Source organism: Symphalangus syndactylus, chromosome 17, assembly GCF_028878055.3.
Source record: "Symphalangus syndactylus isolate Jambi chromosome 17, NHGRI_mSymSyn1-v2.1_pri, whole genome shotgun sequence".
Classification (NCBI taxonomy): Eukaryota; Metazoa; Chordata; class Mammalia; order Primates; family Hylobatidae; genus Symphalangus; species Symphalangus syndactylus.
In genome coordinates, this window is record NC_072439.2 from 13,348,788 (window position 1) to 13,364,772 (window position 15,985).

General features: G+C 59.3%; 1 protein-coding gene across 9 annotated transcripts in view; it reads right to left on the reverse strand.

The window, feature by feature from the left end:
- Positions 1-2,927: 2,927 nt before the first annotated feature.
- Positions 2,928-15,985, reverse strand: part of PIP5K1C (phosphatidylinositol-4-phosphate 5-kinase type 1 gamma) — a 72,402-nt gene continuing 59,344 nt past the window's right edge. For 4 of the 9 annotated variants that reach the window (XM_063620658.1, XM_055246987.2, XM_063620660.1 and 1 more), the window contains 5 exons: positions 14,916-15,020; positions 12,086-12,218; positions 10,735-10,812; positions 6,210-6,293; positions 5,782-5,924 (listed from right to left, as the gene is read on the reverse strand). In XM_063620658.1, the coding sequence (XP_063476728.1) occupies positions 5,922-5,924; positions 6,210-6,293; positions 10,735-10,812; positions 12,086-12,218; positions 14,916-15,020 (403 nt within the window). In that variant the 3' untranslated portion in view covers positions 5,782-5,921. The other 5 variants (XM_063620659.1, XM_055246990.2, XM_055246989.2 and 2 more) reach the window with 4 other exon arrangements.

Consider the following 15,985-nt stretch of genomic DNA (forward strand, 5'->3'; position numbering starts at 1 on the left):
GCAAGGAACCAGGAAAGTCTCAGGTACCAAGCAGCTCCAGAGGGCAGAGGGTGGGCGCGGGGACAGAAACTGAAAAGCCTTCCTGTGAGAGTCATCGTTATGTTCCACCACCTGCCAATGAACACCTATGTATTTTGGGAGTTAAGGTTTTAAAAAAAAGCTTTGATAACCCTGTATTCCCCCATCAACCCATTTTAGAGATGAGGAAACTGAGGCTCAGAGAGGGAGAGTCACTCTTAACACCTGCCTTCTCAACCCAGCCTGCCCAGCTTTGTGGTGTGGGTGCTGGGGACCTGTGGGAGGGTTGTGAGCAGGGTTTGGGGGACTTGCTGTTGAAACAAGTTTGGCGTGGGAGGACGGACTTCAGGGGCAAGGCTGGAGGCCAGAGACCTAGAAGACGCTGAAGGCCTGTCCTCAGCTCCCCTAGCCCATGGTCGCTGCTACCACCACCCCGTGCAGTTCTAACCACTCGGGGCTGGGAAGGCCTGTTTATGGAGGATGATAGTAATTTAAGCTAACTTTTAAAATGTTTATCTTGGCCGGGCGCGGCGGCTCACCCTGTAATCCCAGCACTTTGAGAGGCCGAGGCGGGCGGATCACCTGAGGTCGGGAGTTCAAGACCAGCCTGGCCAATATGGTGAAATCCTATCTCTACTAAGTAATACAAAAATTAGCCGGGCATGGTGGCAGGCACCTGTAATCCCAGCTACTTGTGAGGCTGAGGCAGGGAGAATTGCTTGAATCTGGGAGGCGGAGGTTGCAGTGAGCCGAGATTGTGCCACTGCAGTATGGCCTCAGCGATAGAGCAAGACTCCGTCTCAAAAAAAAAAATTAAAATTAAAATGTTTATCTTGAGTGGGGCGCAGTGGCTCATGCCTGTAATCCCAACACTTTGGGAGGCCGTGGCAGGTGGATATTGAAGTCAGGAGTTCGAGACCAGCCTGGCCAACATGGTGAAACCCTGTCTCTACTAAAAATACAAAAATTAGCCGGGCATGGTGGCACGCTTGTAATTCCAGCTACTTGGGAGGCTGAGGCAGAAGAATTGCTTGAACCCAGGAGGCGGAGGTTGCTGTGAGTTGAGATCGCACCACTGCACTCCAACCTGGGCAACAGAGCAAGTCTCTGTCTCAAAAAATATATATAAATAAATAAATAAAATGTTTATCTTGGAATACAACTTCATAACATCCCCGTAAACGCTGGCTTTGTATGCTTTGCTTGGTGTTAAGGCAAGGATGGAACCTTACAGAGGAAGCAGAAGACCATCTCCTGCCGCTCTAGATGATGACCTTGCTGGTCCTGAGATGTGGGTTGTCATGGTGATGGGATGGCCCAAAACAAGGCAAAGTCCCAACCCTGTGCTTCCCAACATTCAGATGCATCCTTGCAGCACACGAGAGATCACCTGCATGGGCCGGGCGCGGTGGCTCAGTCCTGTAATCCCAGCACTTTGGGAGGCCAAGGTGGGTGGATCATCTGAGTTCAGGAGTTCGAGACCAGCCTCATCAACATGGTGAAACCCCATCTCTACTAAAAATACAAAATTTAGCCGGGTGTAGTGCCAGGCACCTGTCGTCCCAGCTACTCAGGAGGCCGAGGCAGAACTGCTTGAACCTGGGAGGTGGAGGCTGCAGTGAGCTGAGATCGTACCATTGCATTCCAGCCTGGGTGACAGAGCGAGACTCCATCTCAAAAAAAAAAAAAAAAAAAACAAAAAACCTAAAACAACGAGATCACCTCCATGTTCAGTTTTATAAAACAGCTGTGCTGAAAACAGCATTGTTCCAAGGGCTCCCTTACAGACAGGATCTTACTTTTTTTTTTTTTTTGAGACATTGTCTTGCTCTGTCGCCCAGGCTGGAGTGCAGGGGCGTGAGCTCAGCTCAGTGCAAACTCTGCCTCCCAGGTTCGAGCAATTCTCTGGCTTCAGCCTCCCGAGTAGCTGGGACTACAGGTGCCTGGCACTACACCCGGCTACATCTTGTTTTCAATGTAGTCTCTCAACCTGAGAGTCCAAGAGAAATGTTTTCCCTTCAAGGGGTCCAAACGTGACTGAATTGGAACCACTCTAGCAGAACAAAGACAAACTTTGGGGGGCTGCACAGATGTTGGAAGCAATGCAGTGTTTTCCAAGGTGAACTAGGACCTGAAGGAGGTTCACAGCTGGTAAGGTGTTTGGGTCCTATTACTGGTATTAGCATCAGTCTCACAAAGGTTTCTTTCTTCTCTAAGATTCAGTCAGTACTCAGGCCAGGCATGGTGGCTTCTGCCTGTAATCTCAGCACTTTGGGATGAGGCGGGCGGGTCCTTTGAGGTCAGGAGTTTGAGACCAGCCTGGCCAACGTGGTGAAACCCCGTCTCTACTAAAAATACAAAAAAAATTAGCCAGGCGTGGTGGTGGGCGCCTGTAATCCCAGCTACTTGGGAGGCTGAGGCAGGAGAATGGCTTGAACCCGGGAGGCAGAGGTTGCAGTGAGCTGAGATCGCTCCACTGCACTCCAGCTTGGGTGACAGAACGAGACTCCATCTCAAAAAAAAAAAGGCTGGGCACGGTGGCTCACGCCTGTAATCCCAGCACTTTGGGAGGCCGAGGTGGGCGGATCACAAGGTTAGGAGATCGAGACCATCCTGGCTAACACAGTGAAACCCCGTCTCTACTAAAAACAAAAAATTAGCTGGGCGTGGTGGCGGGCGCCTGTAGTCCCAGCTACTCAGGAGACTGAGGCAGGAGAATGGTGTGAACCCAGGAGACGGAGCTTGCAGTGAGCCGAGATCACGCCACTGCGCTCCAGCCTTGGCGGAGGGCGAGACTCCATCCTTAAAAAGAAAAACAAACAAACAAAAAACAAAAAACACAGGACAAAGTCACTCCTCAGACTCCCAACCAGACCTCCGGAACCCACAGAAAGGCAGACAAGTGGGCGGATGCTTATTACCCGATTTATTAGAGAGATCTCTAAAAAGATGGGGTGTGGCGGGGGAAGGTGGGCGAGGAACCTGGGATGCAAACCAGTGTTTGGGGCCAGGAGTGGCTGTATGGTTTCAGAGGCGCCCACCGCTCTGGGTTTGAGGGACACAGCACCCTCGTCTTGGCCACGAGGCGCAGCGCTTTGGATTGTCACGCACCAGACCACGGGGCGGAGGAATGGAGTGGCATCCCCGGGGGGAGTTAAGACACACGAGGTTTGCAGTTTCATTTTGTTTCAGAATCAGTTCGGCCATAAAAATGGGACTGGGGTGGGGACAGGCAGAGCGATTGAACCACCGGAGACGAGGAGGAGGTGGCAGGCGCCTCTCCTGGGGCGGGGACTGAGAGGCTGTGGAGACAGTACCATGGTGAAGGACCCCATGGCAATGGGAGTATTGCACTGAGCCAGGTTTCAGGGGAACGGGGACGTGTCGGGATGGCGTAGGGGGACAGAGCCTGGCAGGAGACACATGGAAGTTTCCACCTTGTCAGTCTCAGAGAAAACGCCTTTTAGTCTTTACAGTACAGGAATTTGGACACTGTCCACATTCTCAGTGGACAGCGGCCATCAGAAGTGACCCAGGAGGGGAAGTGGGCATTGGTCACCAAGGTATTTACAGACTTCTATCGTGGGGGACAGCGGGGTGGGTCCAGCGGCCTCCCTCACAGGGGATCTGAGGGAGGCCGAGCTCGCTAAATATTATAAATAGGTCTTGCCGTCCTCCTGCCCCTGCCCCTCAGCACAGTCAGTGGAGCACGTCAGCCTCATTTACAGTTCTCTGAAAAGGGACCAAAAAACACAACCAACAGCAAGTAAATCTCCAAAGGGGCCTTGGAGACAGCCCAAGAATGGAAATGAAATGCTATCCACAGAGGCTTGCAGATTTCTCCTGCAAGGGAGCGTCGGCCGGGCACTGGTGTCCCGTGTCGCTCGGTGGAGGGAGGCTGCCCTGGACACGGTGCTGCCCGCCCAGGGCCACACCTGCTGCTCCGAGTCACCCCCACAGGCTCTCGGCGTCTCTGGTGCCAGGGCTCTGGGCAGGGGGACTCGAGGGCTCCCTGGGAGGCTCAGTGTGGCCTCTGGGGGTGTGGGCCTTTGAGATGACGACAATGCCCTTGTCCCTGTTGGTCATCCAGGTCCCAGCCACCCCTTCTGACCTCTGCCCCTGCCTCCCCGGGGGGTGCCTGCTGGACATCCTTCGGAGGGATAGGGCGGGGGCTGATGGGTGGATGCCTGGTGCCAGCAGATGAGCATCGGGCTGTGAACTGTGGCCAAGGCCGCTTCCCGGGGCTGGACAGACCCTCTGAGCACGCAGGGAGGACCCCACGTGGGCTTGTCCTGATGGGTGCTGGGAGCCACGCGATGGCCAGTTCCCGAGAAGGGTCGGCCCCTCTCCTGGGCAGAGTGGAGGGGCTGCTCTCGTGGAGTGTGTGTCCTCACTGGGGGCCTCGGGGGTGGGGCCGGCTTCTCCACAGCAGGGGCCTTCCAGCGCAGCGTGTGGGCTGTGCAGGAGGCCGACGGGACGTGAACGGCGGGTGGCATGGCGTCGTACGGAGGTTGCAACAGACAAAACACAGAGCCCTGCCTGGGAGGTTCTCCAGCCGTCTCAGACCCCACACCAGGCTCTGCCAGGGCTGGAGAGGAATTCTTCCCAAAGGTGCAGCTTCCACTACAGCTCCTCCCATCCTGGGCACGTCTTGGAAGTGGGGGATCCCCACAGCCATCACCAATAAGCTCCTCTCAGGGGTCCTGGGGAAGGGCAGGGTGGGCGACTCTGCCGAGCTCTGGACTCCAGCCAGCACCCTCTGAGCGCAGCGGGCCCAGGAAGCTGCCCCAGGGCAGTCTGCGCTGAGTCCCACCACTGGGAGCACTGCCATCTTGGAGGGTGCTGAGCCAGAAACAGTCTTCTCTCCCCTCCTCGGAGACATCACGTCACTTAAACAAGAGGCGGCGGACACCCACACCAGTCCTGAAGGAGACTCCTGTGGAGCCGGGCCTGGCCCCCTAGGCCGTGCCTCCAGGTGGGGGGGGCGGGGAGCCTGACCTTCTGCCCTGAGCTGGTCTCCTGTGGCCCAAGGCCCGGCCTCCCGCTCTGTCCTGCCATGGAGAAAGCGTCCTGTTACCTGGGCCCTCCATGCCAGTTGCCGAGTGGCCCACATCTGAAGAGAAAGCCAAGTCCCCAGCCCTGAGCTCCGCCGGCGTGGGTGGCGGCCTGGGGGAGAGGAGGCCTGGCCCTCCAGCTGTGGTGGGTCTGGATTGGAAGCGCCAGAGGTTTTTGCTCAAGGGGCACCTGGGAGTTGGGCATCAGGGCCCCACCGTGGCGGGAACACAGCTGCTGAGTGGCCGCAGTGCTTGGCAGGGCGAGGGCTGTCCCCACAGTCGATGTTCAGGCCAGACGTCCTGCACTGAGGCCCCCAAACCCAAGCTGAGGGCGGGAGGGTCCGCTTCCCAGGTGGATGGAGGCAGAGCGGCTCGGGACCCCAGCCGTCCCCTCTGCAGGCCGATGGGGCCCCTGGGGCTCAGGTCCCCAGAGGCCACCGAGAACAGCCTGGCTTCCTCCTCAGGACACAGGCAGGCACAGCAGAGAACCAAAGAGTGCAGTGGGCAGGGGCTCTTCTCCCTCTGGTTGGTTTGTGTCTTATTTGTTCTTTTCCTAAAACAGCACAAACGTGCTTCTGTTTCTGTCTGTGCCAAGTAAGGACTCAAACAGGATTTGCCGCTCGGGAGGGTCGGTCTCACAGGGGCAGGCTGCTGACGGGGGTGCCGGGGCCCTGGGAGGCTTGTCGGGGAGGGGCCCGGCCGTCGGCATCCGTGCAGGGGGAGGACGAGGTCCGGTGGGGCGGCGAGGCGGGCGTCTCCCGAGCTCTGGGCCTCGTGGGGTGGGCAGCGCCTCCAGGGGCAGCCGGAGCAGAAGTGGAGCTCGGCTCTGGGTCGGGGACTGCATAGGAATTACTGCAAGAGCAAGAGGACAGGTGAAGGTGGGCGGTGGCTGGGACGAGGGCCCACCCCAGGCCACCCACCAGGCCCCCTGCAAGGGACTGGCTTCCTTGGGTCAACACAGGCCCTGAGACACTTACCCCACGGCCACCTCAGAGCCAGAGAGCCCAGGGTGGAGCTCTGGGCCACCTGTGCCCTCCCACCCCAGGCCTCAGTCCCTGCCTATCCCAGTGGCTGGGGACATGCTCAGTAGAACTTTGGAGCCCACGGGGCCGGCGGGCGCACCTGGGCCGCACTTACTGTGTCGCTCTCGCCGTCGGAGGCCGGGGGGGCCTGGGCGCTATAGTGGAGCGGGGAGTACACCCAGCTCCTCTCATCGGTGGGCTGGCAGGTGGGCGCGCGTGCAGGAGAGCGCAGAAGAGCAGGGTGCGAGGAGGCGCAAGAGAGGCAAAGGGAGGAAGGAAGAGACAGGATAACATAAAAGAGGCGAATCCCCCACGGAGGACGAGGGGTGGCTCAGCCCAGCTGCCCTCTCTGACCCGGTGGACTTGCTCCCAACCTGGACGGGCCTGGGGCCTCAGCTCAGCTCCGCGGGGCGGGGCGGGGCCTCAGCTCAGCTCCGCGGGGCGGGGCGGGGCGGGGCGGGGCGGGGCAGGGCGGGCAGCAGAAAGCGGTTAGTTCAGTCGAGGCGGGGCCTGAGATAGCGGGTGACAGAGCCGGCGGAAGCAGGTGGGGGTCGCGACCTGGAGCACCGAGTCTTCCTCCTCCTCCTCCACAGCCCGGCCCCACCACAGCCCCCAGTCCTGCCTGTGCCACGGGCACCGGCGCACAGGCTTCTGGAAGCTCTCTACGGGGGTCCTGGGAGGTCGGGGTGCCGGACCTACTTCCCAACCCAGAAGACTTTGGGGACCTGAACACATGGCTGCCCGTGGGCAGGGCCAGCACCCTCTGCCGGCACAGACGTGCGAGGAGAGACTGCGGCTCGGACCACCCACCCTGCAAGGGCCAGGAGACACCTTCCTGCGCAGCGGGGCAGAGTGACGGCCAAGTTCAGGGCTAGGCACAGGCAGGTCCGTGTGCGGGGACACGGACAGCTCTTCCCAGCTGTGCCTGCGTGAGGGGTCCCAGGTCTGGGTGGGATCTGGGGAGGGAGGGAGGGTGCGTTCCTCCAACACCTCCGCCCCGCCCCCTGAGGAGCCCCTGCCCCCTCAAGCTCCCCCTGCTTCTCCTGCCCCCAGGCTGCTTCCTCAGGGCTCCAGCCTGGCCTCCCTGTCTTCCTTGTTTCATCCTCCTCTCACTCAGGCCTCCGTCACCAACCCAGCCTTCAACACCCCTCCCGGAACAGACGACCTGTGAATTTCCACCAGGCCCGGCCTCGGCCTGAAGTGCCAGGCCTGAATACACATCTGCCTGGTCACGTCCACCTGGCAGCCCTCGGCCCCTAAACTCGTCACAGCCACAACCCAGTCCATCACCCCAAGACCCACTGCTCGTCCTTCCAGTCAGGACAGCGCTGCTCACCCCGCTGCCCAGGCCAACCCATGCCTCCTTATCAGACCTGCCCCCCTGCCTGTGCCACCTCCCAGCTGCCCAGCCTGGCCCAGCAGGGGCCCCCCTCGTGCTCCAGGTGAGCCCAGACCTCACCTGCAGAGGCACTGCCTCTCCCTGCCTCAGGTCCTGCCTCCACACTCCCTCTAAAGGGCCCACCTCTGTGCTCACTCCACCCTGCCCGATCCTACAGCTCCCACCAGACCCCTGTTCCCGGCCCCTGGGCACCGAGGGCGGCGCGCTCCTGCCCTGCGAGGCCACATCACGGAGGACTGACCCCCGCACTGAGGGGCGCTCCTGCCCTGCGAGGCCGCATCACGGAGGACTGACCCCCGCACTGAGGGGCCAGGACCCCAGTGCAGACCTTGCCTGTTTCTCCAGCATAGCAAATGCAGCCTGGAATCCCTGACGTGGGAACGGCAGGTCAGGTCCACCCAATGTCCCTTGAGAGCCCGGTATGGGGAGCCTGCGTGGGTGCTCAGTACTGATTTGGTGGCTGCACTGATGGCTCCCATGGGGACTTGAAAATGTGGGGCCGGCCGGGCATGGTGGCTCACGCCTGTAATCCCAGCACTTCGGGAGGCCGAGGCGAGTGGATCACGAGGTCAGGAGATCGCGACCATCCTGGCTAACACAGTGAAAACATGTCTCTACTAAAAATACTAAAAATTAACCGGGTGTGCTGGCGGGCGCCTGTAGTCCCAGCTACTCGGGAGGCTGAGGCAGGAGAATGGCATGAACCCGGGAGGCAGAGCTTGCAGTGAGCCGAGATCGCGCCACTGCACTCCAGCCTGGGTGACAGAGCAAGACTCCATCTCAAAAAAAAAAAAAAGAAAATGTGGGGCCAAAACAGGGTCCCCACCTGAGCCCTGAAAGAGCTGGCCCGCAGAGAGGAGAGTAGCAGCAGCCACCTCAGAGCCGCTCTCTGGAAGGGGCGTCCCAGGCAGCACCGCACACATAGCATCTGGGCAGGGACGACAGTATCCTTCTGCTACAGCGTTAGAAACGGGGGTACAGGCCAGGTGCAGGAGCTCAGGCCTGTCATCCCAGCACTTTGGGAGGTCAAGGCAGGTGGATCACTTGAGGTCAGGAGTTCAAGACCAGCCTGGCCAAAATGGTGAAACCCCGTCTCTACTACAAATACAAAGATTAAGGCCGGGTGTGGTGGCTCACGCCTGTAATCCCAGAACTTTGGGAGGCCGAGGCGGGCAGATCACCTGAGGTCAGGAGTTCGAGACCAGCCTGGCCAAAATGGTAAAATCTCATCTCTACTAAAAATACAAAAAATTATTGGGGCATGGTGGCAAGAGCCTGTAATCCCAGCAACTCGGGAGGCTGAGGCAGGAGAATCACTTGAACCCAGGCCAGAGGTCGCAGTGAGCTGAGATTGAGCCACTCCATTCCAGCCTGGGTGACGGAGTGAGACTCCATCTCAATAAAAACAAAACAAGGCTGGGCGCGGTGGCTCACACCTGTAATCCCAGCACTTTGGGAGGCTGCAGCGGGCAGATCATGAGGTCAGGAGATCGAGACCATCCTGGTGAACACGGTGAAACCCCGTCTCTACTAAAAATACAAAAAAATTAGCCGGGCGTGATGGCGGGCGCCTGTAGTCCCAGCTACTCGGGAGGCTGAGGCAGGAGAATGGTGTGAACCCGGGAGGCGGAGCTTGCAGTGAGCCGAGATTGTGCCACTGCACTCCAGCCTGGGCAACAGAACGAGACTCTCTCTCAAAAAACAAACAAACAAACAAAAAACTCAAAATTAGCCAGGCATGGTGGCAGGCGCCTGTAATCTCAGCTACTCAGGAGGCTGAGGCAGGAGAATTGCTCGTACCCGGGAGGTGGAGGTTGCAGTGAGCTGAGATCATGCCATTGCACTCCAGCCTGGGTGACAGAGCAAGACTCCGTCTCAAAAAATGAAAAAAAAGAAAGGGCAGGACAGCTGGCTTCCTTGTCCTGCAGGAGTTGGGGGACAGAGAGGGACACCCTCAGCCACCAGCTGGGCAGACGGGAAGTGGGGGGCAGTGGCAGCTGGGACCCAGAACTGGGTGATCCCAGGAAGACCAGAACCAAGGGCACAGCCTCTTCAGCACTCAGGCCTTGGGGTGCTTTCAACGGCTGCCCTGCCTCCCCTCTGGCCCCCACACTTCTGCTTCTGCTGTGCCTGCTGCCGAGACCACCCTCCCCACGTCTGCCCCTTCAAGCCAGGTGTTTTTCAAAGTCCAAGCACCCCCCTCCATAGGTGGCCTCTGCGAACTGCTCCCTGCCTATGGTGGGGTGGCCGGCAGGGCTGATGGGTCTCTCCAGTGCTCCCCCTCCCAGCAGGCCCCTCTGGGCAGCTCCCGGACGATCTCTGGGACACGGCTTCGTGGTGGCTGGCTTCCTGCTGGCTCCGTGGGATGGAGCTGCCTGGAGCAGCCGGGGAACTGGTCTCCACCTCTTGGGGTCACTCCACAGTGCCTGGCACACAGCGGTGTGTGCTGATGGGCGGGGAGTCAGGGCAGCCTCGGCGGGGGCTTTGTCTCGAGGAGACACTCCTGCTTTGGGTCTGTGCCCCGTTCTGGCTGTGCGGCGCTGGGCAGGTCTCTTAGCCTCTCTGGGCCCCTTGCTTTTTGGTCATAATGACAACAGCAGGCCCTGAGGATCTCATGGCTATGTGGGGCCCATGTGGCATCCCAGGGGGATCTCCTTGAGAGCTTGGGGATCTGGATTTTGACTAAGCCGTGTGGTCTCCCAGGCTCCCAGGGGAGCCGAGGCCTCAGCGCCTCCATCTGTGAGATGGGTGTGGAGAGACCATCTCCTCCCCGTCTCCGTGGCCCTGCAGTTCAGAGCCCGGCCCTGCAGCCACCCTGCTGACCTGTGCAACCTCCCCTGTGCAGCCAGCAGGGCCGGGGCAGCCAGGTGTGTACGAGTGAGAAGCGTCCACGCAAGACACCCTGACACGGGAGGGCTGGGGCCGGGGGCAGAGAGGGGCTGGCTGGGGTCCGGCCGGGGTCCGAGGCAGACCCTGGGCCTCGGCTGGGCACCTAGTGATGGTGCCGCCCTATGGAGCGCCCGGTTCGACATGGGACCGAATGACATTCCCAGTGACGCACGCAGCCCAGCGCCCGGTCCGGGGCCAGCATGGCTGACCTCAACCGCAGCCGTGATTTCCCCAAAGCCCTTCTGGAGAACAACGGACGTCAGACACTGAGCTTCCGGCCGGGACCTGCGGCTCCCTGCTGCCCGAGGGGCACCGCCCCTTCTCCCCAGGGTGGCCGACTGCGGTCACTTACAGTCCCCGAGGTGCTCAGCGTCACGGCCCGCAGTCGGCGATGGCGGGGAGAGTAAATCCAGTACCTCCCATCCGTGAACTGGACGGGGTGGCCAGGCGGGCCAGAGGAGGAAGGAAAACAGAGGATAGCGGATGAGGTGGCCACCCCCGTGGTCAGGTGGGAGAGGCGGAGGGAGGCGGTGGGGGGCGGTGGGGACAGCTGATTGCCAAGCAGAAGGTGGGGGGTGCCGGGGCAGGGGCAGGACTGAGGACCCTTCTCCCTTCTCTGCTGCCCACCCGGCAGGGCATCAGGACACAGACACACAGCACGACATGGCCCCCAGGCCCCCCGTACCATCCGGAGACCAGGACACGCACAAACCAGTCCCGAGAAAAGGGGTGACGACGTGGGGTGGGTGGTGGCACAGGCACGCGGCCCGTCCCTCCCTTCTCCAGGGCCAGGTGGGGGCATGGGGACCCCAGGGGTGCCACTGGAGACAGAGCAGGGGAGTTAGTTATGAAGCAGCCAGGAGGTGCCCCCAAAACAGGCCCTAAGGCCTGGTGCCCGTGCCCAGCCCGCCTTCCCAGGGGGTGCAGGGTGAGAACAAACCATCTGGGAAGTGGGCTGCAGCCTCCGGCCCTCCCTGTGACCTGGGGCTGCCTGACCCGAGTGGGACCACTGGGGAGTGGAGACGCTGCCTGGACATCCCAGGCCTCGCTGGCCGCCTGGCAGCCACCTCACCCACACCCTGGCAAGGGGGAGCAGGGATCCCAGGTCCCCAGGGCCGGGCAGGCCCAGCCCTGCCCAGTAGCAGCCACGAGTCCCCAGCCCACGGGGTGGGAGCGTGAAGCCCTCCTGCCACTGCCCGGTCCCCCGGCCCTCCTCAAGGATGAGCCCACCTGGCCACGCCCACAGCAACAGGGAGAAGGTCCTGTCGCCACAGCCCTGTCTGGACATCTAGGCTGTCAAGGACACTGGACCTCAGCCTGTGCCGGGGCCTCCCGAGGGGCCAAGAGTCCGAGGACTCCAGACAGCTTCCAGGGAGACGAGTGGCACAGAAGGTGCCGTGGGCACGAGGCCAGGGAGGGGGACGGGGGCGGCTCTGGGGCCTCAGAAAGGCCTGGTTTGGAGGAGCTTCCCACCCCGTGGGGTTAGACCAGGAAGAGAAGGCGGATGTGAACGTGGCTGGTGGGTGCGTGTGGGCATGTCGTGAGAGTAGAGTGCTGGCTGGTGAGACAGCATGTGGGTGGGTCGACAGGGCACACTCATGTGCCTGTGTGCGGGTGTGTGCACACGGTGTGCACACGGTGGAGTGTGTGTGAGAGAGAGTCCGGTTGACGAGCCGGCGGCAGGAGGAGCCCAGGGCACTTACAAAGTAGATGTCAGTGGCGGGCGCGTCCTCCTCGTCCGAGGCCTGGCTGGCAGGTGCGCCCTCCTCGTCTGAGGCCTGGCTGGCAGTTTCTGCTTCAACAGCGGCAGAGGCACCAGCTGGGGAAGCCTCCACCCTGGGGACAGGGGTAGACAGAGGTTCTTGACCCTCAGCCCCCACACGGAGCCTCCCCGTGCCCCCACTCAGGACCCAGGCAGGGGCTTCACATGGTCATCACTGAGACAAAAACCCAGGCAGCTGACCACAGGCCACGTGCTCCTGCGCTGCCATTTAACGCAAATCAGAACAAACCTCCCCAAGAAGCCCCTCATGCTGGCCCCAGGAGTGACCTGGAGTGACCTGCCAGCCCACTGACAGCTCGGCTCTGCCACTCCCAGCTCAGACACACACACCTGTGGGCAGGTGCTGGCCTCACCCTCACCAGCTGTGCCACCCTGGGAGGGCCTGTTCCTCCTCTGAGCCTCAGTTTCCTCATGTGTCAAGTGGGGAGAGATGGCACCTAGCCGCTGGGATCAGAGCTTCTTCCTTCTTTTATTGATTTGTTTTTTTGAGACAGGCTCTGGCTCCATCAGCCAGGCTGGCGTGCAGTGGTGTAATCACAGCTCACTGCAGCCTCCACCTCCCGGGCTCAAGCGATCCTCCAACCTTGGCCTCCCAAGCAGCTGAGACTATAGGTGTGCACTGCTATGCACAACTAATTTTTTTTTTTTTAGAGATGGGGTCTCACTATGTTGCCCAGGCTGGTCTCCAACTCATGGGGTCAAGCGATCCTCCTGCCTCAGCCTCCTTTAGGAGGGATCACAGACGGGAGCCTCCGAGCCCAGCCTCTTTGTCCTTTTCACTGAGCACTTACTACATGCCCGGGCTGGCTCCTGTGATTAACCCACTGAGTCTATCATGGGGGATGGAGAGGGTGTGGCTACTGCCCCTGTGTTGCATTTGTGGAAACGGAGGCACAGAGAGGAGGTGAGGAACGGCCTTGGCCTTGGCTATGGCCACACGGTGCATAGTGTTCATCCCAGGAATGAGGCTAAACACGCCCTCCTGCCATGTTGGAGGTTCGGTTCCTTTTAGCAAAGCCTGAAATTTCATGGTGCAAGGTTTGGCAACGGCAAGGAGCCGACCGTGGCAGGAGCGCTGGGTGGAAAATAACCCCCCAGGGCTTTAGTTTGGGTCTGCGCTGCTGTGAGTGCTAAAAAAGTTCTCTTGGAACAAAAATAAAAAAGCATCTCAGGCAAAAATCATTAGAAAGGCCAAGAATTTGGTAACAATGCAAGCATGGGATTATACACACCAGACAGACGACAACAAAGACATACAGGGGCCGCCACGGGGCTCATGCCTGTCATCCTAGCACTGTGAGAGGCCGAGGCGGGAGGATCACCTGAGGTCAGGAGTTCGAGACCAGCCTGGTCAACATGGTGAAACCTCGTCTCTACTAAAAACACAAAAAAATTAGCCAGGCGTGGTGGTGCATGCCTGTAATCCCAGCTACTCGGGAGGCTGAGGCAGGAGAATCACTTGAACCAAGGAGGTGGAGGTGGAGGTTGCAGTGAGCCGCAATCGTGCCACTGCATTCCAGCCTGGGCAACAGAACGAGATTCTGTCTCAAAGAAAATAATAATAACAGCAGCTGACACCATATCCCCGAAACGGCCAGAACTATTGTGTCCTGTGTTTTTTAAAAAAACAGATATTTCTTTTAAGCCTCTTTCTTCAAAATAAAACTCAATAAAATTAATCCCAATACTTTGGGAGGCCAAGGTGGGCAGATCACTTGAGGTCAGGAGTTTTTTTTTTTTTTTTCTTTTTTTTGAGGCGGAGTCTTGCTCTGTCGCCCAGAATGGAGTGCAGTGGCGCGATCTCAGCTCACTGCGAACTCCGCCTCCCAGGTTCACGCCATTCTCCTGCTTCAGCCTCCTAAGTAGCTGGGACGGCAGGCGTCCACCACCACGCCTGGCTAATTTTTGCTATTTTTTAGTAGAGATGGGGTTTCACCGTGTTAGCCAGGATGGTCTCGATCTCCTGACCTTGTGATCCGCCCGCCTTGGCCTCCCAAAGTGCTGGGATTACAGGCATGAGCCACCGTGCCTGGCCAAGGTCAGGAGTTTGAGACCAGCCTGCCCAGCTGGCTGATGAGAGAAACCCTGTCTTTACTGAAAACACACAAAAATTAGCCACGTGTGGTGGTGGGTGCCTGTAGTCCCAGCTACTCAGGAGGCTGAGGCAGGAGAATCACTTGAACCCGGGAGATGGAGGCTGCAGCGAGCTGAGATTGAGCCACTGCTCTCCAGCCTGGGCAACACAGCAATATTCTGTCTCACAAAAAAAATTTTAAAAATTAAAAATAAAATAAAATAAAATTAATAAATACTAAAAAGGTAAAAAAAAAGTTTGTTAAACACTTGGAAGTTCAGAGATGCTCTTACACAACCCTTAGCCCAGAGTCTCTTGCCTGGGCCCTGTGGACACTGGAACCAGGTCCTTCTCTGGGGTGGGGCCATCCTGGGCACTGCAGGCTGATGCTGAGCAGCATCCCTGGCCTCCACCCACTCCATGCCAGGAGCACTCCCCAGTTCTAACAGCCACAAATGTCCCCAGGCATCGCCCAGTGTCCCCTGGGGGCCAGGATCACCCCGGCTAGTTGAGAACCACTCCCTTCAATCAAAAAATAAACTTATGGGAAAACCCACCATCTGTGGATACAACCCAGTAAGAAAGAACTGCTTCATGATGAAACCTCGGGGTGCCCTTGGCTCCTCCGGGCCCGCAGCAGGTGGGCGCCCCGACCTCCCGCCGAGGCCACGCTCACCCTGCGTCCTCCTCTTTGGGGACCACGATCTCCACGCTGCACGCAGGCTCCACCTGCACTGTAATCTGCTGCAAATCCTCTTCCGCGGGCGGCTCCTCCTGCGGCCTGCAGGCAATGGGAGGTTGTGCCTCAGTTTCCCTCCTCGCTTCCCCCCATCTTACCCCCAGGAGTGCCCAGTGAACTCCAGAACCAGTCCCAGAGGGGAGCTGGGAGCCTCCTGATTGGGCCTGTTCTTTCTGGCTGTCACTCCCAGCCTGGGGACTGTCCACCTGGGTCCCTTGGTGACTGTGGTGCTGGCAGGGCCTGCGGGTAGCAGGCTCTGGGGGCATATGAGTGAATGGCAGCCCCGACTGGCTTGGGTGCCACGGACCCTGCCCACCCTCCAGGCGGTGCCTGCACCTGGCAGCCAAGGCCCTAACACAGGTGACTCAGTGTCCTGGCAGCCGGACCTGGCCATGTAGTCTCTCCAAATGGCACGCTGGACCGAGGGGAGGGTCACATCCCACCCTGGGCACCAAAGGGTTTCTTTCATCAGGCAGCAGTGATTAAAACACGGTTAAGGAAAGCAACACCTTGCCACTGCCCCGGTGTTCACAAAAGTGAGACCCCGGGAACCTCGCAAATGTCCCCAAGGGCTGGGCACTTAAAGCCAGGTGCAGTCCATGGGATGGAAGGATGGCGCACAGGCGTGACAGGAACGGCACGCACCTGCCCCTGAGATCCCCGTCAGTCAAGTGACAACAGCAAGGTGCGGGCGGTGTGCACGGGTGTGCCCATTTGTGTCAAAATAAAAGGGAACCACAAGCCTGGTGCACGTCTGCTGTGTTCCCAGAAAGTGTCTTCAAAGAGAAAAAACCCACAGTCCCAGTGGTTGCTCCCGGGGAGGGGACAGGCCGTGGGCAGGAGCGGGTGCATTTCACGATATTCCCTCTTGTATCTTGTTTTAAGTTAAAAAAAACTTAATAGAAGAAGAAATAAGGAAGGATCCACAGGCCAGAGCTGCTCAGGCTCTGGCTGTTAAGAAAAACAAAATGGCTGGAAGATTGTGTGTGGTGCTAGGGCCGAGTGCT